Source organism: Marmota monax, unplaced genomic scaffold (genome assembly GCF_021218885.2).
Source record: "Marmota monax isolate L192 unplaced genomic scaffold, Marmota_monax_Labrador192_F-V1.1 WCK01_AAM20220418_F8-fsc00039, whole genome shotgun sequence".
NCBI classification, from domain to species: Eukaryota; Metazoa; Chordata; class Mammalia; order Rodentia; family Sciuridae; genus Marmota; species Marmota monax.
Window position 1 is genome coordinate 5471535 of NW_026693602.1, and position 24940 is coordinate 5496474.

Here is a 24940-nt window from a genome sequence, read left to right on the forward strand (position 1 = left end):
GTCAACCAGGATAATTCAACATAAAGCAATTTAATTTTGAAACCAATTTTATGGGCAGAGAAGGATGTCTTGACATTTAAAATAACTGTTTGTGTACTCTGTAGTTTAAATGTTCAAAAAATTGCAGCTTTTAAAAAATCCTTAATATGTAAGTGGACAAATAATGTTTTACTTATAGAAATGGAATAGTAATTTTTCATTTACATATTGATATTTATATTTAGAAGCTAAAACTCATAGAAATGAGTATAGAATGTAGTTATTATTGATTACATTTGATGATAAATAAACAATTGTGTACCTTAAAACCCATATTCTCTGATCTGGGGATTCTGAGAGTCCCAAGAGTCTTATCTGGGAAGTTAAAACTGTTTTCTTGATGATACTAAAAGATCATTTGTTTTTTCACTTTCACAAGTGTGCGAGGAGTTTGCTAAAGGCTGTGACACAGTATTCCAACATATTGAATGAAGGAGGTAAATCTGTCTGCCTTCAAATAAATTAAGTATTAAAAAGATGTTCAGGGATGGGAATGTAGCTCTGTGGTGTAGTTCCTGCTTAGCATGTGGGAGGCCCTGGGTTCAGTCCCCAGTGGTGTAGGTGTATGCATGCACAACAAAAAAGATTTGCAAAAATGTAAAAAACAAAGCTACTCTGAATTTTTTGTTTTAAAAAAAGTTTTTCATTCATTGTACTGTAATGTGTAACTAATTAAAATAAATTTTTTAAAAAAGTTTTTCATAAAAGCATTTGTTTACAGGGCTGGGGATGTGGCTCAGTGGTAGAGCACTTGCCTAGCATGCATGAGGCACTGGGTTCTATCCTCAGCACCACATGAAAAAAAATAAATAAATAAAGGTGTTGTGTCATCCTACAACTTAAAAATAAATGTTTAAAAAAGAAATTTGTTTACAAGTAATCTGTTTATAAAAGTTTACAACATTTGTTTAGAAGTTTTCACAAAGGCGTTTGTTTACAAGTAATTATTTTAAAATTAATTAGTATTTTAAAATTTCTTTTGTTTTAATTTCAAATATGATACATATCTATAGACAAGACCTTATATTATCAAACTCTGGGGTCCTCTGAATAGAAACAGTTTGAGAAGAGCTGAATTACAGTATTCCTGTTCAGTCCCTGTTCAGTATGGTAGCCAGTAGCCTACTGAGTACTTGAAATGTGACTGAGAGTTTTAAATTTCTTTATATTGCTTACATGTTGAAATGGCAATGTTTGGGATGTATTGGGTTAAACAAAGGTGTTAATTTTGCTTTTTGAAACGTGGCTACAGGAAAAGTTTATATGTGTTGCTGTTATTATTAGACAGCTTTGGTTTGGAAAATAGTATTTAGTTATTTTTCTTGGAAAATAGTATTTAGTTATTTTCTCTTTTATAGTTTATAACACAGATACATTAATTAGGTCAAGGGCAAAAAAAAAAGGTAGAGTACCCAAACTTTTACTTTCCCCTCTTTTCATTGCCTTCATTTGTATTCTTCATTACTATTGTTGTTACAGCCTGTGCATGACATAAGTTAAGTGTGTGGTGGTTGAACAGTGATGATCTTGTGATACTGGTTTGTGGTGCTGTTTGTAGGAGAGTACTCTGTCACTTAATGGAACATCTTAACATTTCCCTCCATTGCTCTCAAATGAAATTGCTACTAAATTTTGTTTTTGACTTGAGAACATTGTTATGAACTAGATCCATTGCCAGCATTCTCTTATGCAAAGCTGAGAGGTATGCCTCTTGTCAGACTTAATTACCAAGTTTGGTATTTTGTAACAGCTGTTGAGTGAGTCTGGAATAGTCTACCATACAAACACCAGTTGATTAGAAACATAGAAATGGAACAAGAATATTCCTACCAGTAGTAAATGAAGACTTGGGCAATTTTTAGTTTTGGCACTGTGTTTAAAATGAAAATAGTTTTTGAAATGTATTTGATGCATTTATTTCTTCAAGGAGGATTGACTAGTAATATGAACTACTAGAAAATGATACCTTTCTGGTTACTTTCAGCTTCATTTGTTTCTATTTAAAAGGAGTTGCTTGTTTTTCCTCTGTAAATTTCATTCACAGGTTTAAAAAGGATACTAGTCTCTCAGATTTTAAATAAGAGGTAAGGAGTGTTATTTTTCAGCTATTGCTTTTAGTTTACTTACTTTGATTGCACAACACTGTTAAATTTATGCTTGTGCTTTAGAATTGTGTGTAGTTTGAGTTTAAATTTTAATTACTGATCTGAACAAAATAGTATTGAAAAAAATTGTTTTAATTATAGAAACTTGTATAAAAGAGGTGGCTCTTAAAATTTCTGTTATCAAAAACTACTTGTTGCTGGGCTGGTGGCACACAATGAGGATGAGGCAGGGGATTCAAAGTTCAAGGCCTGTCTGGGCAACTTGGTGAGACTCTCCTTCAAAAAAATAAATAAATAAAAAGGACTGGGGATGTTCAGCTTGGTAGTAGCATACTCCTGGGTTCAGTTCCCAGTAGTGCAAGGGAAAAAAAATTACTTCTGTTAACAAAAGTATAGACATAGTGCCTGTTTTTACAAAATAGGTATTCTTGGAACTGTCAGTGGTACATTATTGTAAATTGAGAGTGAGCTCTTGGAATTTTGTGTTTAGCATTATTTGAGTTGGTAGATGAAAGTGAAAGAAGTAAGCATCGAAAAAGAAGTGAAATCAGTGGTCTCCTTGAGCTGTTGTCTTACAGAGTAACTTTTAAAATTATATTTTATTATACTTAAGTTTTTGACATCCTCTGAACTATTAGCTTCATGAAGCTAGACAACCTATTCACACTGTATCCCAGATTTGTAGCATAGGGCAGACACTGGTGAAATACTCAGCAACCACTTGTTGATTATCCTTAAACTGTTAGTTCTCTGGTCGATAATTCTTAGATGTCATATACATATTTTATATTCTCATCCTAAATTGAAGATATAAATTTTCTTATAATATGTATTTATCTTACCAAATAAATTTTTTAAAAAGGCATTTCTAGGATATAATATGTTGCACATTGGGGAGAAGGGAAAGGTCAGAAATATAAGAAAATAACACTTTAAAATTTTTTCTATAACAACAAGAAATTAAGGTTTTGAAAATATGCCTCAAACTACATAAGAATTTCAGGCACATAGTATGTGTTAGGCAAATTTCATTTTGTTCATAAATTAATTACTTAAAAATCTGGTAAATTACTAATACTGAATACTTCAAGTCTGATTTTAATATGGTAGAGTTTTAGGGTGTGTCTTAACACAATTACATAAGGCATTAGTTTACACAGGATAGTTTATTAATAGCACCTAAGACAACAGCTAAATTGCAGCACCAAGCAGACTTTTAAAGAGAATGCTCCTAGATTAAATTTTTAAAACCTGTGTGCGCTTTCCAGGTTCAGTAGTATATGTGAGTATTGTAGGGAGGCACTTTGAAAAAATTCCTGAGAATAGTAATATATTTTATACTTACTACTAAGTTTCTTAAAAATTTGAGCTAGAAGGACTGATTGAATCCTTTGCTTTAGTGAAGCTGCAGATAAGAGTAAGCAGGGTCACCTAAAGATAGATTTACTTAGAGGTTTGGCTGCCTCTCTGGAACCATTTAGCTTTGAGCAGATTTCCATAAATGGAAAGAGCAACTGGAGAGACCTAGTACCTTGGTTGAGAGTGTGGATGATGTGCAACAGGTGGTGGAACCGTCTCTGGATTTTTAAAATAAATGCTCCCCAAATGACTGGTGCTTAAAGCTGAAGCTTTAGCATTGGTGAATTCTGAAACCAAGTGGATTTTTCTCCCCAGTTATAAGTTTCCTGAAAATAAAGATTCATGTCATTAGTGAGTAGAGCTTGTGAATTTGAATATGATTTTATGAAACTTGTATAAACATTTACTTTCAGTTTCTTGAGAGGACATCTTGAGAAAAATCTATCAAATTAAAAACTGCTACACATATATGTTTTAGAGCCTTTTACCAAGGAAAGTATTCAGTATTTGAATATATAATGCAAAATTAATAAAACATTAAGAAGTTTGTCCCCCACTTCCCTTGGAAGGTCAGTGGGTTGTTCGACATTCAATACATAAAAGAACATTGAGAATTATAGCAGCTATAAAGTTGAGTTAAGATAGCTCCCTTGACCTCAAGGAGTCTATTAGTATCTTGTGGGAGTGTTAAGTTGTCACTGTTTATCAAGTTATTTATATGCCAGGCACTGTGCTAAGTTTTTTTTTTTTAAATGGAAATCACATCATTTAATTCCCAAAACTATTTGAGGTTGGGGCTGGGGTTGTGGCCCAGTGGTAGTGCTTGCCTCACATGTGTGAGGCACTGGGTTTGATCCTCAGCACCGCATAAGAAAAAAATAACAAACAAAATAAAGGTATTAAAAACTATTTGAGGTAAGTAATATTCCTGTTTTTTGAAGAACATTGAGGCCTAAAGAGATTGTGGCAGAGACTAGACAATTTCACAAGTAACTTAATATCAAAGCATGAAAAGAAGTGGTAGAAGAGACACCCAAAAGGTGATGGAATTAGAAAAGGCTTTGTGGTGGGGGGATAACTGTTAAAGAAACTTAAACATCTCTTAAGAGAGCCAGGTGTGGTGGTGGGCCTCTGTAGTCCCAGCTACTTGAGGATGAAGCAGGAGGATCACTTGAGTCCACAAGTTTGAGACCAGCCGGGGCCAATCTCAAAATAATGAAACAAAAACAGAAAAAATCCCCAAGGTAAAACCTAGCAAAGTCAAGTGAAGTTCCGAGGAAAAGAACAAGGTTATTGTGAAGAAAGTTCCCAATTGTCCTATAGCTAAAGTTAATGGGTGGTGTTATACATCTCAGGCAGCCCTGCTCATTCAAGAGAGTCTCTGTAAATTAAACTAATTTATTAAAATCACTTAGAAATAAAAAATGTTTCTGACCGATTCTGTTAAGTATTTTCTTACTTGTAGTTTTTAGTGGCAATATATCAAAATATATAATTGACCTTGTAGGATTGTTAATCTACACTATCCTCTCCCTGCTTCCCACCCCCAAGTTAATTTTGGCCTAAAATTGATACAGACTTCAAATTTCAAGGGAGGGTCTTTTTTTGTTTTCCTTTGGATAAGATCCAGAAACTTCTCATTAATTTTTCATCAGCCTCATTGGTTGCTTTTTAAATGCACATTCATTAAGTGTAAATACTACCTTATTTTGGTTTTAAGTTATTTCTGTAAGTATTATCAATAGAGGTGTTCACATAGAAGATAATTTATAGTTATGTCTTAAACAGTAATGTATGTAGTTCATTTTTAATTCAGTAAAACTTACTTTTCCCCCAGTGGAAGCCTCAGTTCATAGCAGTAATGCACACTGTACAGATAAGACGATTGAAGCTGCTGAAGCCTTGCTTCATATGGAATCTCCTACCTGCTTGAGGGATGCAAGAAGTCCTGGTATGTGAACTGTTCATCTTACTGTCATATTACTTCATATTAGAATGAAGACTTTTTAATGCCAGAGTATTATTGTTGGACTTCTCAAAGGTCTATTATACATAAAAACCTGAGAGAATGATTGATCTTTATTAAGGTTCCCAAATCCTACTTTGAATACTTAATCTCATAATAAATGATGCAGAAAATGATACTGTAGGTATATAGATTTTTATGAAATAGCCTTTTATGTTATGTATGTATCCATAATTCTGGGTAAATTTAGGCCTTTTAGAGTCCTTAAGAGTGGCACATTGGGCCATTGCCTTCTGTGACCACTATCAGTCCTTTGTTCAATTATAAACAGGCAATAATTCTAGGGAACCCTTGATGGTGGAGTAGGGAGCTTATGCCATTTCCTTCATGCCCCTTCAGCCTCTGAGTTAACTTTTTAAATCTCCTTTTCCTTTTTAGACTGTAGTGCTAATTTTAATAAAATGTTCAAATATTACTTTGATAGAGATAGATACTTAATACCAATTTATGATAAATGCTAAGAGCAGCTATACTTTTTAATTCAAATAGGGATCCCTGTGTTTTATTCAGGGATAGGAGAAGTAAATTATGGCTTATTGGTCAATATATTAATCCATGATAGTATATCTTTAAATTTGAAATAGAAATGTCAAATACAGATTAATCACGCATATTCAAAGGAAGCCAGAGCAACATTAGTGTGTAATACCATACAAGATAGCAATTTGTATGTACTGTTTTTATTGACCTAAAAACCAGGACTATTTCATTAAATATGAATTTGAAACATGTAATCTTCATTGAAATGTAATCTTCATTGATCTGTAATGAACAGTCTTCTTTTTTATATTCTAAAATGAACTATAAGTGCATACTTTTTACTGAATACATATTTATAAATCTGATAAATTTGCATATATTACCTAAAAAATAATTATGGATATATGGAAGGAAAGTAATTACTAAAGAACTGTTAGACCATAATTTTAAAATGTTTTCCCAGCTGTCAAAATTAATCAAAAGTTTACAGAGAGCTTAAAAGTGTGAAGAAGCCTGGTGTGGTGGTGCATGCCTTAATCTGAGCTACTTGAGAAGCAGAGGCAAGAGGTATTGAAAATCTGAGGCCAGCCTCTGCAATTTATTGAGACCCTGTTTGAAATAAGAAAGGGCTGGGGATGTAGCTCAGTGATAGAACACTCCTGGATGGTTCAATCCCCAGTAACACCAAAAAAAAAAAAAAAGTGATTGTTCACCACCTTTAAAATAATTTCTTTCACTTTTATTTTCTTGCATACTTTGGATCATATTGAATATTCAACAAATTAATTTCTTTAGTATTTAGTTTTTATCCTGCTTTGATTCATGGTAAACCTTACTTCTAAATATTGAACTATCCCTATAAGAAATATTAATAGGGGTGGGAAATTTTAATTTTTCAACTTTTTTTTATAGTGGAAGTGTTTGTTCCTCCTTGTGTATCAACTCCAGAATTTATCCATGCTGCTATGAGGCCAGATGTCATTACAGAAACTGTAGTGGAGGTGTCGACTGAAGAATCTGAACCAATGGATACCTCTCCTATTCCTACGTCACCAGAGAGCCATGAACCAATGAAAAAGAAAAAAGGTAGAGAATATTTATTAATTTCTGAGAAAACAGATGACTTTTTTTTTTTTTGCTGGCACTTTTTCCCCCCCTTTAAGGGACACACACAAAAAAATAATATATGCTATCTAGTCTTAAAGACAAATTGGGGATGGGGTTGTGGCTCAGCGGCAGCGTGCTCGCCTAGCACGTTCGAGGCCCTGGGTTTGATCCTCAGCACCACATAAAAGTAAGTAAATAAAATAAAGATATTGTGTCCAACTAAAAAAAAAAATATTAAAAGACAGATTGAGTTTTTTGTTTTTATTATTTTTAAAAAATTTGAATGGCTTTACTTTGGTGCCATGAGTTTCTGGACTTGAGCCTCACTGATGACAAACTGAGATTTTAATTTTGTGTTTTAACATTTATACTGTTTAAACAAGTTTGTATTTAGGCTCTAATGGTACTTATCTAAAAAGGAGCTTTTAAGCCTGGCATGGTGGTATAGTCATATAATCCCAGCTACTCAGGAGGCTGAGGCAGGAGGATTGCAAGTTTGAGGCCAGACTGGGCAACTTAGTTTGAGGCCAGTTTTGGCAACTTAGTGAGAACCTGTTTCAAAATAAAAATTTTTAAAAAGGGCATCTCCAATCTCACATGGAAACAGAGTATACCAGTATTCTTTCCTATTGAAACTAAAGGAGCCAAAATTTGAAAGGAGTAAAATCCTAAGTTAGGTACTCATCTAATTTTAGTTTCTTCCCTATGTCTTTGCATTTAAATAGAGGGGGAAAAGAAAGCAAAAATAAGGTAAAGGTATGTTAGAAATAATGGTATTTTCTTTTATTCATTAAACCCAGTTTAATGAATAAAATTCATAAATTGTTGCCGTGTACTCACTGCTGTAAGGAAGAAATGGACAGAGCACCAAGCTGGGAGGTGGTGTGCCTCAGGGATAGGGCACTGGCCTGGAATGTGCAAGGCCCTGGGGTCCACCCCTCCCCCATAGTATACCTGGAGGTAGCTGGGTCTTGAGAAAGATAGGAAAGAGAATTTAGAAGCAAGAATTATTTCCTACTATAAATGTTTAAAACCAAATAACATACATATAAGCAGCTTTATTAACTCACTACCCACTAAAAGCCTTTGGCTGGTTGCATGTAACAAAAACAGAACAAAAAAAGATGGGAAAAAACATGAACAGCGGGGGTCATATAGAGAACCAGGATGTGTATGATATAAATCAGGAAATAATTTGCCAATTTACTACTATATCTTTGAAAGCTCTTCTTGAATGACCATCTAAAAATTACATATAACTATTCTATACTCATTGCCATTAGGATGTCAGTGAATCATCAGAGTGCCATTACTTTTGTTTTTTCAAAAGCAGAGCTTTTTTATTTTCAGTGCCTTTAATTACTAATGTATGTAGTATATTTCCAAGAAAGGATAGGCTTCAGTGTCGGTGTTTTAAAAGTTAATTTGATACAGCCCTATTTCCTACTGAGGAGTACTCTGTTAATTTCTTAAGGAACCTGATTTGGAAATGCTACCTTCTAAGAAAAGAAATTAAGCCAACTGTTTTATTAGACAGGATTTCATTATGTGGCCCAGGATGGTCTTGAACTTGTGTGGTTAGCTGGTCCTCCCACTTTAGCATCCTGAGTAGCTGAAACTGCAGGTGCATGGCACCACACCTGATTTAGCCTCTTTTTCACCTTGGGCTTTCATGCTTGAATTGAGGAGATGGTGAAGATATTAGATTTATTACTGACAGAATAAGTATTATTTGAGAAATTAAGCTTCATTCTAATAAGGACACCAGAGAACTTGCATTCTGGTTTTTGTAAATGCAGAGTTTCATTTATTAGTTACCAAAATGAAGTCCTAGAAAATATCTATGTTATAATATGTATTAAGACAATTTAGGTCTTTATGTGGTTAATCTAAATAAGCCTTGCTAATGGAGAAGAGAGAATGACATCAGAAATCCTAACTGTATGACAGTCACCAAATCAGTAATTTTTTTAATCTGAAAACATGATAGACTTGTTTCCTTCAGACTTCCTCTCTGCCAAGTAGTCATTCATCTGTGCTGAGGATCTAATGTAACTCATTTTAGACTTATGCCTTCTTTAGTGTAGATTTAGCCCTTGCTTTTCTCTTCATTGTAGATGCTAGTCTGTCTGAGAGCCTAATGACAGAAATGAGGAGAAACAAAAGAGAAAGGCACAGACATTTATTAGACATATAAAACAATCACCTGGAATTTTTTTTTTAACTCTTAAAATATATGTGCATGTTGAGGAAGGGGAATTTAAACGCTTTTGCTTAAATTCTGGTGAATCATCTGTTTCAGAGCAATAGAGAGTGTTTTAATATTTTTTATTTTTCCTCATTTGAGCTCAGAGGACTTTATAGATCATCATATCCTCTGCAATAAGTAGAGCTGTTTCTAACAATCCCATAGAAGAGAATACAAAAGCCGGACATGGTGGTGCAGGCCTGTAATCCTAGTGGCTGGGGAGACTGAGGCAGGAGGATTGTGAGTTCAGAGCTGGCTTCAGCAACTTAGTGAGGCCTTGCCTCTAAATAAAATATTTTAAAAAAGGGTTGGGGATGTTGCTCAGTGCTTAAGCGCCCTGGGTTCAATCCCAGGCACCACAAAAAACATTATACTAGGACTTGTTGGTATTGCTACATTAATGTAAAAAGGTTAGCAGATTGAGGCTCTGACCATAAAAATAGATTGGTAGTATCTTATTTGCTGCATACCTTGAAGAGGAGCTAGCTGCTTCATTTAAAATTGCAGAAGTATTTTAAATGTTGCTTTTAGAAGCAACTATTTACATACATATACTGAGTATTTTAGGCCATATGTTAATGTGTAGTTAAATTAATAATATGTTATCAGAGGGTCAGCTAATCATACTTCTGTTATTTTTCCTGTTTTCGATATCTTATTTTTTTCAGTTGGCCGTAAACCAAAAACCCAGCAATCACCAATTTCCAATGGGTCTCCTGAGTTAGGTATCAAGAAGAAACCCAGAGAAGGAAAAGGTAATTTGGGGAGGATTATTTTGGAGATGAGCATTTTCTTTCTCCCCCAGTTAGGTAACATGTTTACATTAGTGGTTTAAAAAAAAAAATCATTTCTACTACATGTGTATATGGGACTACAGTTGCTAGTAGTGTTTCTAAATTAGGGATGGATCAGCATTACCTGGGGAGCCTTATCAGAATATCTAGACCTGGTCCTCCCTGTCATCCCCAACCTCCACTGAGATTCTATAGCCATAGCAACACTGGGGGGGAGTATCAAGAGGTCCTGACATCCTTAGGACAACTTGATGCACATCCTTCTTAGGGGCGCTGGTTTTGGGGCGCGTGTGTATATACTAGCACTCATCCCCACACAGAGCCACTTGAATTGAAAGAGGTTACAACTAAGACTTGTTTCTGAAACATACTTTTTTAACTTGTTTAAAGCAGTACAAGAATTTAGGGCAGGCTGAATTTAATTTTCTCATCAGCAAATTTCAGTCATGAGACAAAACTTAAGATTTGAAAAACTTTTTGCTTGAAAATATGTGTATCCTCACTAAAAATAAAAAACTGCAATAAGCTTCCCCCACTCTGTTTTCTTAATTCATTGAGTAAAATGACTTCAAGTAACATTTCAGTAGTGGTTTTAGATATATTTTGTCTCATAATCTGATAGCCCCAAATTAATCACTTTAATGAATAAATGTTTTCAGACTAAGATTTGATAGATAAATTATAATTCTTATCAGTGTCAGTGGTATCCTTACACCCAAAGATCTTATGCTTACCCAGGCATGGTGGTACAAGGCAGTAATCTTAGTAATTTAGTGAGGCCTTCAGTAATTTAATAAGATCCTGTCTCAACACTTAAAAAAAAAAAAGACTGGGTATGTAGTTCAGTGGTAAAGCCCCCATGAGTTCAATCCCCGGGATCCCACTCCCTTCACCTCTAAAAAAGACCTTATGCTTAACTCTGGAGAAAAATTTTGTGATGACCTATTTTTACCAGTCAAATCCTCCTCCCGCACCCCTTGTTTTTTCGGTGTTGGGGAATGAACCCAGGGCCTCTCATATTCTAATAAGCGTGCATTCTACCATACAGTTACACCCCCAGCCTAAAAATTGCTTTTCATTAAAATTTCAGTCTTAAACTTGAGGCAGATGTTACAATGTGGACACTTGTTTTAGGCAAACCTGGATTCAAAATCTAGCAGTGTCTCCTCCTTTACAAAATGACATAGGCTTTACCTGACAAAGAAGGCTTCCCTTTCTGAATCTTGTTTTCCTTAAAACCAGAACTTGGATTGTTAATTAACTTGGATGGAAACTTGAGTGGAGTTTTTAAAGATAACCAAGCAATGTTGATGAATTTAATTAATTCAACAAGCATTGAAGCAAACTCCTGCTATGTATTAGGCATTGTCTCTGCTGTATAAAAATTTCTTCCAGCATAAAGCCTCTGCTCACTTTTACTATGTCTGCTTTAAGGACCTGATAATCCCCTGGCTGTGAATAAAATAAAAATGCCCCCAGCAACAAATTTTAATGTAGTTGATACATGGTTCATCGGTTTCTAGGTTAATGATGCTGATGTAATAGAGCTTCAGAGATAGTTAATGTAATATTGTGAAAATTGAGGGTCAGTCTTTTTAGGTTGAGAGATGCATACTTGGTTCCACTCTGGAACCATGAATTTGTTTAATTGTGAGGGAAATCCAGATTAAAAATTAAATACCAGAGGAAGAGTGTCAGTGTGTCGATTAAAGGAGAATTGGGTTGGCAGCTTGGTTTGGAAGCTTCTCAGGTAGCCTGTAGCTTGGGTCTGGGTTTAAGGTTATGGAGACTGCTTGGTGGCCCAGTGGTGGTGTCTTCTCCTTAGGACGCTTCTGTTCTTTCATCAATTTCAGAACCTCTGCTTCTGAAGGCTCCACAGGGAATAAAAGAAACCTGAAAAGCCTGCTTTTCTCATGACCCCTGCCCACTTCTCTTCCCTTTTCCAATGGGTGGGCGGGGTTTCTTTCTTCTTTTGGGGATTAAGTTCCTTATTTTATTTGCCCAGATTCCTTCCTTTTATGCAAACTTCAGCCAATTTCTAAGTCTTTGTGATGTTTTGCCAGCCTGCTTTATTCCCATTCCTGAGGCCCCATTGTTTTTTGTGATTCATTTGGAATGTAATTATGCATTGCCTTCTGATATACTGTTCCTGTAGTGTTGTTTAACTTATCTACTTTTTGTTTCTTGTCTATTAAATTGTAAATACCTTGAGGTAGAAACCAGGTTTTAAATTTTATTCTGTATCCTCCACTGCACTTAAGCACTATATGTGATGAATAATGTATTTCCTCAGTTTCAGATTTTAATATTAGTTGTGCGATCCAGAGCTAATGATGTAGCTGACATTTGATAAATACTAATTTTAGGGATCACCCTATTTCTTTCTAGTAGTCCATTTAAGAGGCTCATGTTTAAGACTGAAGCACAAATGTCTTATACAATGAAATTATTTAAATATATTACTTATTTTTGTTATACCGGTATAACCAGCAGAAAGAGATGAGAGGAGTTTTTTAAAAATCTGGTTTCAAAGGCAATAATTTGTTGCTGGGTTCAGCGACACACACCTGAAATCCTAGCTACTCAGGAGGGTGGAACAGGACGATTTCAAGTTTGAGACCAGCCTTAGCAACTTAGTGAAACCCTGTGTCAAAATAAAAAAAGGACTGGGGATGTAGGATCTTAGGATCGAAAAGATCCTAAGACTGATGCCAAAAAGTTTCTCACATTTTATTATATATTGCTGGCCTATTTAATAAAACTAATAGTGCCTTTTGATTAGTTTTGATATGGAATTTAGGCTTGTATAATACAATAAACACAGGTATATGTTAACTTATTCAGATTTCAGACCTTTGCAAATTAATAAATTTGATTGTTTAATTCAGGTTAACTTTTGTGCTAAGAATTGTGTCTTTCTCTTCACTAAACTCAAACTCTAGAATTCAGTGATACATGATAGTACAAAACCCAGGACATTTATTTTATTAGTATCATAATTGGAAATGTGCAGTTTTTAAGATCAGCAAGCAAGTATATTTAGGATTCTATTTTATATTTATTTTGGAAGGGGTGGGTATTGGGGATTAAACCCAGGGACATTCTACCACTGAGCTACATTCCCAGCCCTTTTTATTTTTTTCATTTTAAGACAGGGTCTCACCAAGTTGCTGAGGCTGGCTTTAAATTTGCATTCCTCCTGCTTCAGCCTCCCACATTGCTGTGTGCCACAGAGTTCCGGTAGGCATTCTATATTATAAAAAACGATACTTTATTTGCCTTTAATTGTGTTAATGAATTGTTTTTGCTTTGTTTTTAAAGGAAACACAACCTATTTGTGGGAGTTTCTTTTAGATCTACTTCAAGATAAAAATACGTGTCCTCGATATATTAAGTGGACTCAGAGAGAAAAGGGTATATTCAAGCTTGTGGATTCAAAGGCTGTCTCTAAGCTTTGGGGAAAGCATAAGAACAAACCGGACATGAATTATGAAACTATGGGACGAGCTTTAAGGTAAGAACACAAATGAGCCAGTTTTCAAACTCAACTTGTATATATCTCTATATTGTCTGTTAGCTGTTTAAGAGCTCAAAAATCCCTTAATATAACTTTAGAGGGTATTTTAGAGGAGCTTCTTAGATTGGGAAATAGGTAAAGAGTGAGGAGTTTGATCCACATGCCTATAATTTCAGCATCATTGAAAAATACAGAAAAAAAAATCCTTTTTACAAGCTGTAGGCCTTTAAAAAAATTACCCCCCCTCAAAAAGTTTCGAAAGTTACTTAGCTTTTTAATTTCTTGCAATTTTGTTACAAATGGATTTCTCTTGACATGAAAAATTTTCTAAGTTTTGTCTGTTTGAGAAATCCACAAAATTTTCAATGTGGTGGGCATACTAAGGGTATTATAAACAAACACATTGGGTTTTATGTGATAGTAGTCACAAATCCCATAGATTCATCTCACTTAGTAAGTGTGACTCAAGTAATTTGTTCATATAATGTCACACTGTTTTCATAACCTTTGTAAATCCTAATAGAATTTCTTCCAGTAATTATTTCATTTAAGAAAGAGTTGTGGCTGAGCATGGTGGCTTATGCCTGTAATCTTATCAGCTCTGGAGGCCGGAGGCCTGAGGCAGGAGGATTGTAAGTTTGAGGCTAGCCTCAGGAACTTAGCAAGACCCTGCCTCAAAATAAAAATGGGAATATAGCTCAGTGGCAGAGTGCCCTTGTATTCAGTCTCCATTATTGCCCCCCTCCTACATCAAATTAGCCACCTGTTTAACAGATCTCACCATTATAGGGCCTATGGTATCACGTTCTACTTCATTTCTGCTGCATATCTGAAACCTTTTGAGCAGTCCACGCCGTAAGCTCTTCCTTCTCTTACAGGGATAGGAGAATGTATGCTGGTGTTTGCTGTGCGTGTTTTTGCATTTTTGGACAGGGGGCTGATAATACACTTGATTTATTTAGTAATCTTTCCCCTTTTCAGATACTACTACCAGCGGGGAATTCTTGCAAAGGTTGAAGGTCAGAGGCTTGTGTATCAGTTCAAGGATATGCCCAAAAACATAGTGGTCATAGATGATGACAAAAGTGAAACCTGCAATGAAGATTTAGCAGCAGCTGCTGATGAGAAATCATTAGAACGAGTGTCTCTGTCTGCAGAAAGTCTCCTGAAAGCAGCAACTTCTGTTCGTGGTGGAAAAAACTCTTCTCCTATAAACTGCTCCAGAACAGAAAAGGGTGTATCTAGAGTGGTGAATATCACTTCCCCTGCTCATGATGCCTCCTCCAGGTCTCCGACCACTACGGCTTCTGTGTCAGCAGCAACAGCTCCAAGGTGAGGGGCATATAGTTATTTGTAACGTGTACTGTTTTTGGAAAAGGCTCCTCGGGAAATGCCCCTTTTGTTTAGTACGTATTATAACATTCTACAAACCCACTGTTGTCAGGACTTTAAAAAGTGCTTGATATTTTAAATACTCTTGTTGTTAAAGTAGATGCCTCAAGTAACTTGAATTGGTTTTTCTGGTTGCATAGATTTTTTTCCTTTTCCACAATGGTGGGGTTGAACCCAGGGCCTTGTACATACTAGACAAGAGCAACACTGGATGGACCTATAATGTGGGTTTTAATTTTTTCTTAAATTTGTTTTGTTGTATTTCATATTTTAAGCTTGGATTGCCAGTTTATCTGTAAAATTTTACACATTTTGGAGTTTTATTCATCTTTTTGCACAGACTCATTTCCTAATTAAGCATCGATTATAACCAACTTTTTTCTTAATTTACTAGGACAGTTCGTGTGGCAATGCAAGTACCTGTTGTAATGACATCATTGGGTCAGAAGATTTCAACTGTGGCAGTTCAGTCAGTGAATGCAGGTGCACCATTAATAACCAGCACTAGTCCAACAACAGCGACTTCTCCAAAGGTAGTCATTCAGACAATCCCTACTGTGATGCCAGCCTCTGCTGAAAACGGAGACAAAATCACCATGCAGCCTGCCAAAATCATTACCATCCCAGCTACACAACTTGCACAGTGTCAACTGCAGACAAAGTCCAATTTGACTGGATCAGGAAGCATTAACATTGTTGGAACCCCATTGGCCGTGAGAGCACTTACCCCTGTTTCAATAGCCCATGGCACACCTGTAATGAGACTATCAGTGCCCACTCAACAGGCATCTGGCCAGACTCCTCCTCGAGTTATCAGTGCGGTGATAAAAGGGCCAGAGGTTAAATCAGAAGCAGTAGTAAAAAAGCAGGAACATGATGTGAAAACTTTGCAGCTGGTAGAAGAAAAACCGGCAGATGGAAATAAGACAGTGACCCACGTGGTGGTTGTCAGCGCCCCTTCAGCTCTCGCCCTTCCAGTAACTATGAAGACCGAAGGACTAGTGACATGTGAGAAATAAAGAGCAGCTCCACTGTGGACTTTTAGACTGTTAGTGGTAGTACTGACATAAACGTTTGCAAGGGAAGTCATCAAGAAAAGTCAAAGGAAGACTTTAAAACATTTTTAATGCATATAAGAAAACAATCAAACTTACTGGAAATAAATTACCTATCCCATGTTTCAGTGGGAAATGAACTACACATTGAGATGCTGACAGAAAACTGCCTCTTACAGTAGGAAACAACTGAACCCGTCAATAAGGAAAAGGATTGAAAGGGACCAAGCAGCTCACTACAATATCAAGTTACACTAAGACTTGGAACACTAACATCTGTAAGAGGCTATATAGTTTTCAGTGGGGAGGGGTTGGGATGGGTGATCTCATTGTTACATAGAGCAATTTTTGATGCATTTTATATGCATACCAGCAATTATTACTGTGTTCGCACAGTACTCACTTAACTGGTGCTATGTGAAGACTCTGCTAATATAGGTATTATAGAATGTGAATTGAAGAATGGATCCAAAAGCTTCAGAAAGAGGATAGCAAAAAAGATCTAGTGCGACTTTTTTTTTTTTTTTTAATATCATATAGCTTAAGCTGATTTAAAACAAAGGCCTTAGACTAATTTTCGGTTTTCTTTCTTGAAATAAGCTAATGGCTTGTTTGTGTAAAGCTTTTTTATTAAAAGAAAAATTTTAAAAATCTTGTACCTAGCACAGTATTGTTATAGAATTTACATGTAACATTTTATATGGTAGTTTTAAGTCTGTCAGTTTCTTAATTGTGGACAAATTAACAGTTGGCTCTGGCCTTTTGCTGTAACATGCCTGTGTCATTCACTCCGCCCTGGTATCTGTGCAGACACGTCAGTTTCAGTTCTACTGTCACTTGGAAGTTCAGGCGCAGCATGAATTTTTGTCAGGTAGCTCTAGTACCTGGCATTTGTTTTCTTTCTTTTTCTTTTTTTTTTTTCTTTATTTCTTTTACTTTTTCTTTCTTTTTTAGTTAAAAGTTTAAGAGGGAAAGTACCAGTGTTCAGATTTGAACTATAATAGTTTGTATATTCAACATTTGAAGTATATTCTATTTTGTTGTACTCTTGTTTCAAAGTGTATTCAAGTAGGTTTTCTGAAATATAGAAATGAAATTTATCTTGTCTCTGGTGATATTTTTAACAATATTTACAAGTGTGAAGAAATGCCACTTCTGTTGCTTCCTAGTATAAGAATATTCGGCAAACATCTGCATGCTGCCAAGTCCTTCCTAATTTTTATCATGAACTATAATGATCTACTTTATGTAATTTAGTATTTTAGTTAGCCACACTTAAAGAATTTATATATGTGACCCACTTCAGAGTCAAGCCATCTGGTTCTCATTCGGAGGGTAAGAAGTACAAGTAATTCTAGCCCTTTTACAGGTTAAGAAATTGGTACCAAAAAGATCACTTGAATTGCCTAATTTCACACAAAACTAGGTCCTGTGACTCTGCATCTTAATGCTCTACTACAAAGAAAATTTGTTTATTAGATGAATGGATTCTTAATATTTTTGACCTTTATGCATTTGATGATACTACTTAGATTGACAAAAGATTTTTTCTTTGGTTCAGGGATTGAACTCAGGGGCACTTGACCACTGAACCACATCCCCAGCACTGTTTTGTATTTTATTTAGAGACAGGTCTCACTGAGTTGCTTAGTGCCTTGCTACTGCTGAGGCTGGCTTTGAACTCATGATCCTCCTGCCTCAACTTCCCAAGCCGCTGAGATTGCAGCCGTGCGCTACTGTGCCTGGCTCCAAAAGACGTTTTTAAATGCTCCTGTTTTAATCATTTATCTTTTCCATACACACCTGATAGTACTTCTGTGGGGTTGGGTATTAGGGACTTAACCCATGGGCAATTTACCATGGAACAAATCTCTAGTCCTTTTTATTATTTTGAGACAGGGTCTCTCTCTAAGTTACTTAGGGCCTCACTAAATTACAAAAGCTGGCCTTTAACTTTGATCCTCCTGTCTCAGCCTCCTGAGCCGCTGGGATTAAAAGGTGTACTGCACCCGGACCTGATGGTACTTTTTAATAAAAGCATGAGTCTCACTCATCCTATTTGGAAGTTAATCTCAAAGTCCACCTCCCTTTAGAACATTTCCTAAATGTTTCAAGTTGTGAAAATTGTTATTGTATGTTTTGGTACCTTCTGTATTATGTTCTTTTTTTTCCATAATACTCCTTTTGGTCAAAGATTATATTTTATTCCATCCCTGGCCCCCTCCCCAGGAAATGATCATATTAGAGACACTCAGAATAGACACTTTGGGATTTTGCTAACATTTACTAAAAATCAGTCACATACTATGGAAGATATCTAAAGACACTTGAATTTCAAGTGAATGCCTTCTTCCTATGCTGTATCCATTACCTCCACCACTCTGCCTGAAAATCTTATAGTGTCTGTCTTAAAATAAATTCATCCAAAGCCTGGATTTGGGAACATATAGGTTGACAATAGCTATTGAGTATCAAACAATCAGTTGCATCCTCTTCACATCTTAAAGTATGGCTTTTAATCTCAGCCCTTCCAAACTATCAATCAGTGTAACTTTTATTTGCTTTTTTTTTTTTTTTGTCTAGCATATTGGGGGAAAGCCATGTGGCCATGCCTCGACACTCTTGTACTCTGTGCCTCCCCAGCTTCAGCCGTCTGTCCTTAGGTGGCAAAGATGGAGCTTGCACTGCTTTCAGCAGTATGTCCAGCACACCTCTTTACAGAGAACATGGTCACTCACTAACGCACCTTCACCACATTTCTGGAACCCTTGCTACAGGGAATCAGCCACAGCTGTCATCCTTTCCATGTCTCAGGAAGCAGCCACCTGCCTTCTATTCTCACCATCTTTCCCTTTGCTCTGCCTTGGTCCCCTGGTTCCAACAGTCAGTAGCCTATCATTCTGTCTTTTTAAATTGAATTCTGGCTTAGACTCAGTTTTCATTGAGATCTCCAATAATCCAATTTCCAAATCAAGTCAATACTTCAGTATTTCATGGGATCTCATATCTTTGGTCTGTGCCTCAAAAGTCCTTTAGTTTTCTATGGTAATCTCTCTGGTTTCCTTCCTTCCTTAAACACCACCTTACCATCCATCCTTTGGGTTTCCAGAAAGGTTCTATGACTCCTTTCCTCAGAATTGTGAGAATTAACAAAGTTTATCCATTCATTAAATTCTATTGTGCCTTTTAAATATCTTCCATTCCTATCCTCCCTGTCCTGGTTGCTTGGTCCCAAACCTCCCAGTAATAACACGGTGAGATACCTGCTGGTGAGATACCTGCGGAAAGGTTCTAAAATGCAAATTTCTTCACTTGCACCACTGGGATTGCTTTAAATTGATTGGCTGTACAGCTGCCAAACATTTAAAGTCCTTTGATTAGGTCTCTGCCTGTCTTCCCAAGACTGTTTCCTTTTTTTAAAATATATTTTTTAGTTGTAGATGGACCCAATACTATCATTTGTTTATTTTTATGTGGTATTAAGGATCAAACCCAGTGCCTCACACATGCTAGGTAAGCACTCTACCACTGAGCCACAACCCCAGCCCAAGCCTGTTTCCCTTTCAGACATCACTGGGCTGGCCATTCTGAAATACTTCATTTCCCCAACCAACACAGGCACCTGTTCTTCACTGAGCCTCCCAGTAATGGCCTCTCCCTGGATAGCACTTTTCTCCACTTTGATTTGAGTTGTTTCATTTGCTGAGTTGGCAGTGACTGACATATAAGCAGAAATTTCTGAAATGGGCTTGGAAACCATCCAGGGTGCTATTCAGTGAGCTCTGACTTTTGAGACTGGGGTGAGCCAAGTGTACAAACACAGGAGAAGATGAAAACGAATCAGCAGTAGAAGTTGAGGACTGGAGAATAAAAGGACAGATGAAGTATGTCCTAAGATGTGACAGGCAACAAACAGCAGCAAGTGCTGTAGGAGGGGGAAATCGAACTGGTCAAAGAAAAAGTGACAATGAGGTGAAGCCAAAATGTCATAAGGATGGCACTGGAACATTACTAGTGGCCACACCTGACATTGTACACTTAGGAAGCATATGTTTCTGATCACTTTGTGTAAGCAAGCTATGTTAATTATTAATAACCAGATAAACTTCTTCCCAAAGACAAAACTTTGGCCTTGAGGTTTCCTATGATCCTTTCACTGTAAGTCTCCCAGGAGGTGAGAATAACCAACCTTACTTTAGTTTCAACCTTACTTTTAGTTTTGCCACTGTTCTGGGGCTGGGGTTGTAGCTCAGTGGGGGAGTGCTTGCCTAACGTGTATGAAAAACTGATTCGATCCTCAGCACTAGATAAAAATAAAGGTATTGTATCCATCTACAACTGAGAAAAATATTTGTTAAAAAATCCACCAAAACTGTTCCCTCTACAGATTTTGACTGTTCACAATACTGAGACCTCTGTGATTGTGACTTGTTTTCTTCAGTCCCATTGTTATAATAATTACTGCCTCTCATGATGAAAACTGTAGGAACTTGGTACACAGTGAAGCCAGCCCTAAGTAGAGTAAGATACTGTTGGCAAATATCAGTGGATTCAATTTACCTCCTCTGCATCAGTTACAGCAAAGACTATTTTGAGCATCCAGCACTCTTTGAATACCTCAACTAAGCAGTAATGCTGGAGTTCAGAACTAAACAATATTGCAGTTTCCAAAGTGAGGACATAATCCAAGTGAACCAACTGTTGAATGCAAAATACCACCAAAAACAACAAAAACTGATGAGTAGGTTGCAATCTAAAAGAAAGTTGTCCTCTCCCACGATACTGTTTCTTCCATCCCACTTTAGTATGTTTAACTTTGAGAAAATCCTTTCTATGGTAGATTTCATTTAATGAAACAAATCCAATTGCTGTTCAAAAAGGTAAAATAATGAAATGAAATCATCATCCAAAACAGTAAAATAAGTAACATGCAAGTTGAGGTTTTAGGCCATTACCACGACCAAACAGTGCTAACTGCTGTACATTCCAATTACTTGGGACAATGCTGCTGCTCAGGGCACATTCAATACCAGATACGAAATGACAGTGTTTGGGGTGGCAGCCAGGTATTGATTGGTATTTTAAAAGTATCTCTAGGCAATTGCATTGTGCAGCCAGGTGAGAACCTTGCCAGGCAGCTACAGCAAGCAGAGTCTAAGGATTAGGGGCTAACCTGAGAGTTCTTAAAGCATGCACTGGGAAAAGATAGTTTGAAATATATTAAGCATAAAAAATGGATCTTTAAAAAAAAAAAAAGCTTCATGTTTTACTATATGTCCTATTGATTTAAAAGCCTTTTTCTCACACTTTAGATATGTATATCTAAATATATACATTTTAGTAGATGCACACAATACCTTTATTTTATATATTTATGTGGTGCTCAAGATCGAACCCAATGCTCACATGTGCTAGTCAAGTGCTCTGCCACTGAGCCTCAGCCCAAGTCCTCAAAATGTATTTTAAGAGGCAAATGCCCTGTCAAGGTCACACTAGTTTTTAATTTCATGAAGTGTGGAAGCAGTTCCCCAGATTATCATAACTATTTGGGCAGTGGCAGCAGTAACTCGGTTTTTAATTTTAATAATTTTTTAGCAACCTTGGAGAAAAGCTGGGTGTGGCATGGCAGGGAGATGGTAAGTTCAAAGCTGGCCTGGGCTACTTGGTGAGATCCTGTCTCAAAGTAAGAAGGCCTGGGGATGTAGCTCAGTGGTGGAGCAACCTGGGTCCAATTCCCAGTACACCCTTCTTCCCCCAACACAATTTCAGTGAAGAACCTAAAGTTCAGAAAAACTTTTGAGTAAGCTCAGCTGGTCAGTGGCTGACCTCCTGGGGTTCCCAGTTTATTTTTAGGCTCAACCCCATCCTGTCCATCCAAAACAAAGGGGGTCAGGGAAGAAAACAAGGTTAGTAAATGTCCTTGATTTCTCACAAATTGATTCACTTCCCTTCTCTCTATCACTGAGCTATGCCCAACCACAGCTCTTATTTTTTGACAGGGTCTTGCTAAATTGCCCACATTGGCCTTGAACTTGCAAGCCTCTTGCCTGGGTCTCCTGAGTAGCTGGGATTACAGGCATTTGCCACCGCACCCATCTCACAAATGGAATTTTAAAATGTTGCAGAATTTGCTGGGTGATTTCTTCAGGTACACCAAAGATTTGTTTCTCATAATATATAATACGCCAGGTGAGGTCAGATTGGGGGTCACATGTGAGTATCAGGAGGCTGGGAAGACTTGAATTTTGAATGATAGAAGATTTAAAACAGCTATGTGGCAAATGACTAAAAAAAAGTGCTTGTCTTATTCTTTAAAATATAGGTAAGAAGCTGGGCAGGGTGGTGCATGCCTGTAATTCCATTTGCTGGGATGATAGAGGCAGGAGGATCACAAATTTGAGATCAGCCTTAGCAATTTAGTGAGACCCTAAAAATAGAGCATGAAAAATAAAAACCAAGGTTCAGGGGGTGGCCAGGGAAAAGCTGCTATTCTGAAGGCCCAAGTGGCTACAAGAGGAAGAGGACATGGAACGGGACATGGAAACATCTTCCAAAAACGAAGATGATTTTCTCTGTTGAACAGAACTTTTGCCCTTCTTTTTTCTTTTAGATTATCTGAATTCATCAGGGTAGGTGGCTGTATGTATGTCCTAGGTTTTGTTTTGTTTTTTTGGTTTTGTTTTGTTTATTGACATCTTTCTCTTTAGATCAGAGGAAATGTCAAACTAAATTTGGTTATTTTGTTTTTTGAGAAAAAAAAAATTAAAGGGGTTGAGGGTACGGTTCAGTGCCCTGGGTTCAATCCCCAGTACTGAAAAAAAAATTTTTTTAAATGCTGTGAATAAATAATAAAAGTTAATAAAAATAGAAGAAACTAGGCAAGAAAAAGGGTGGTAAAGAAAATTAATATGCAGAATGCATGCGGACAAATGTTATACAATGTTTAAAATTCAGCTATTAACTTTGGTTTCAGAGTACATCTTCCTTGCCAAAGCAAAAACAATCAGTCGAGATCCACCTAGTCCAAGTTCACCAGATGCTTAGAGGCAGCCAGGCTCTGTCAGGACTGTCAGGAGGCAGGGCTTCCACTGCACTCTCCTTTTAACGTGAATGTTTTCTCGGAAATGAGGTTTCCAAAGAAGTCTGGGACCTGCAGCTGTGGGTATTCATTCAAAGCAGGTATTTCTACATTACAAACCAAAGCAGGATTGACAGAGTCTCTCAAGACTTAAGAACTAACTCAAAATTGCAAATTTCTTGCCATTCTATCAGCCCCTCACCTATTTTGGGCTTAAATTTCTACAACACTATTGATCCTGACCTTTCAAAATGGTTATTCTCTTTGGCCAAAAACAGGTGTGGTTAGGACACAAAGCACAGGGTCATTCTTTCCCTCTCACTTTGAACCTTAAGTATTATTATCCAATGGCTTACATATGAATGTATTAACTTCTCTTTTTTTTGTGGTACTGGTGATTAAACTCAGCAGCACTTTACCACTGAGCTACATCCCGAGCTCTTTCTATGGTATTGCTGACGCTGGCCTCAAATTTGTGATCCTTTTGCCTCAGCCTCCCAAGTCACTGGGATTACAGGTGTACACCACAATGCACATAATTCATAATCCTTTGTGGATATCTCACAGGAAGGTAGATTCAATGAGAAAGCCAAGGCCTTACAGATGGGGTTGTTTAGGGTCACAATGCTGCCTTTAAAGGATAGCCTGTGTACCCCTTGACATGACTTTTCTCCTCTTATTTCAAAAGCTCAACACCCAGGCCTCCACCATTCGGCTGGTGACTGTTTTGCAGTTAACAAACTCCTTGCTCCCTATAATACCACTCTGCCCTCCACTTGTACTCACTGAGGCTAAGGGAACATGGTGAAGGGGGACAAAGCAAGCACTTTGGAGTCAAGATGGACATGGGTTTGAATCCTCAGCTACTTTTTTTTTTAATACCACTGAGTTACATCCCCAGCCTTTTTATATTTTATTTGGAAACAGAGTCTCACTAAGTTGCTTGGGGCCTTGACAAGTTACTGAAGCTGGCTTTGAACTCGTGATCTTCCTGCCTCAGCCTCCAGAGCTACAGGGATTACACTGCACCAAGCCCTCAACTCTTACTGCCACATTGCTCAAATTATTTGGCCTTTTGTTTTAATCATATGCAAAGAACTAAATGTAAGGAACTCAACTTCTAAGACTTATTTTAATAGTAATCAAATTGTATGAAATAAAAAAGGAAAAGCAGAGTCTGGGGATGTGGCTCATGGTCAAGTGCCTCTGGGTTCGATCCCTGGTACCAAAAAAAGCAAAAGGGCTAGGGATATATAGCTTGCCTTGCAGGCACAAGGCCCTGGGTTCAATCCCCAACACCACATACACACACACACTGGAAAACCAGGACCAAAAAGTACCTAGGAATGGAATGGGAGGAATCTATGCATAGAACCTACTTAAAATTTTAGAATCTATATTTAGTGCTGTGCAACAATTTGTTAACTTACCATTATACCTTCAGGTTACTCTGATAGTCCACAGAGCAAAGCTGTCACAAAAACAGACTTACAAGACACACTCAAAACATGAAATGCAACACAAGATTGATATATTCTTCCAAAATTCTCAGACCAGAATGCTCACTTAATTATACTTCAAATGAAGACAAGAAAATGCAAACAACAGAAGCATTTCATTAAACATTCAGCCTCCTGCCACAAGTTGCACAGTGGGTTTATCTCAATCTCCTTACCTTATTTGGTTCACTTACTGATATTTCCAGAAACCTTTTTGCCCAGTGGTCTTCCTACCCACCCA

At 36.9% G+C, this 24940-nt stretch overlaps 1 protein-coding gene across 10 annotated transcripts in view; it reads left to right on the plus strand.

Moving 5' to 3' along the window:
* The window catches only part of Elf2 (E74 like ETS transcription factor 2), a 99524-nt gene extending 82302 nt beyond the window's left edge, over positions 1–17222 (plus strand). For 3 of the 10 annotated variants that reach the window (XM_046459531.2, XM_046459540.2, XM_046459536.2), the window contains 6 exons: positions 5341–5454; positions 6922–7095; positions 10033–10119; positions 13480–13672; positions 14657–15007; positions 15462–17222. In XM_046459531.2, the coding sequence (XP_046315487.1) occupies positions 5341–5454; positions 6922–7095; positions 10033–10119; positions 13480–13672; positions 14657–15007; positions 15462–16086 (1544 nt within the window). In that variant the 3' untranslated portion in view covers positions 16087–17222. The remainder of the gene's footprint in view (positions 1–5340; positions 5455–6921; positions 7096–10032; positions 10120–13479; positions 13673–14656; positions 15008–15461) is intronic. The other 7 variants (XM_046459533.2, XM_058584059.1, XM_046459537.2 and 4 more) reach the window with 3 other exon arrangements.
* Positions 17223–24940: the final 7718 nt, after the last annotated feature.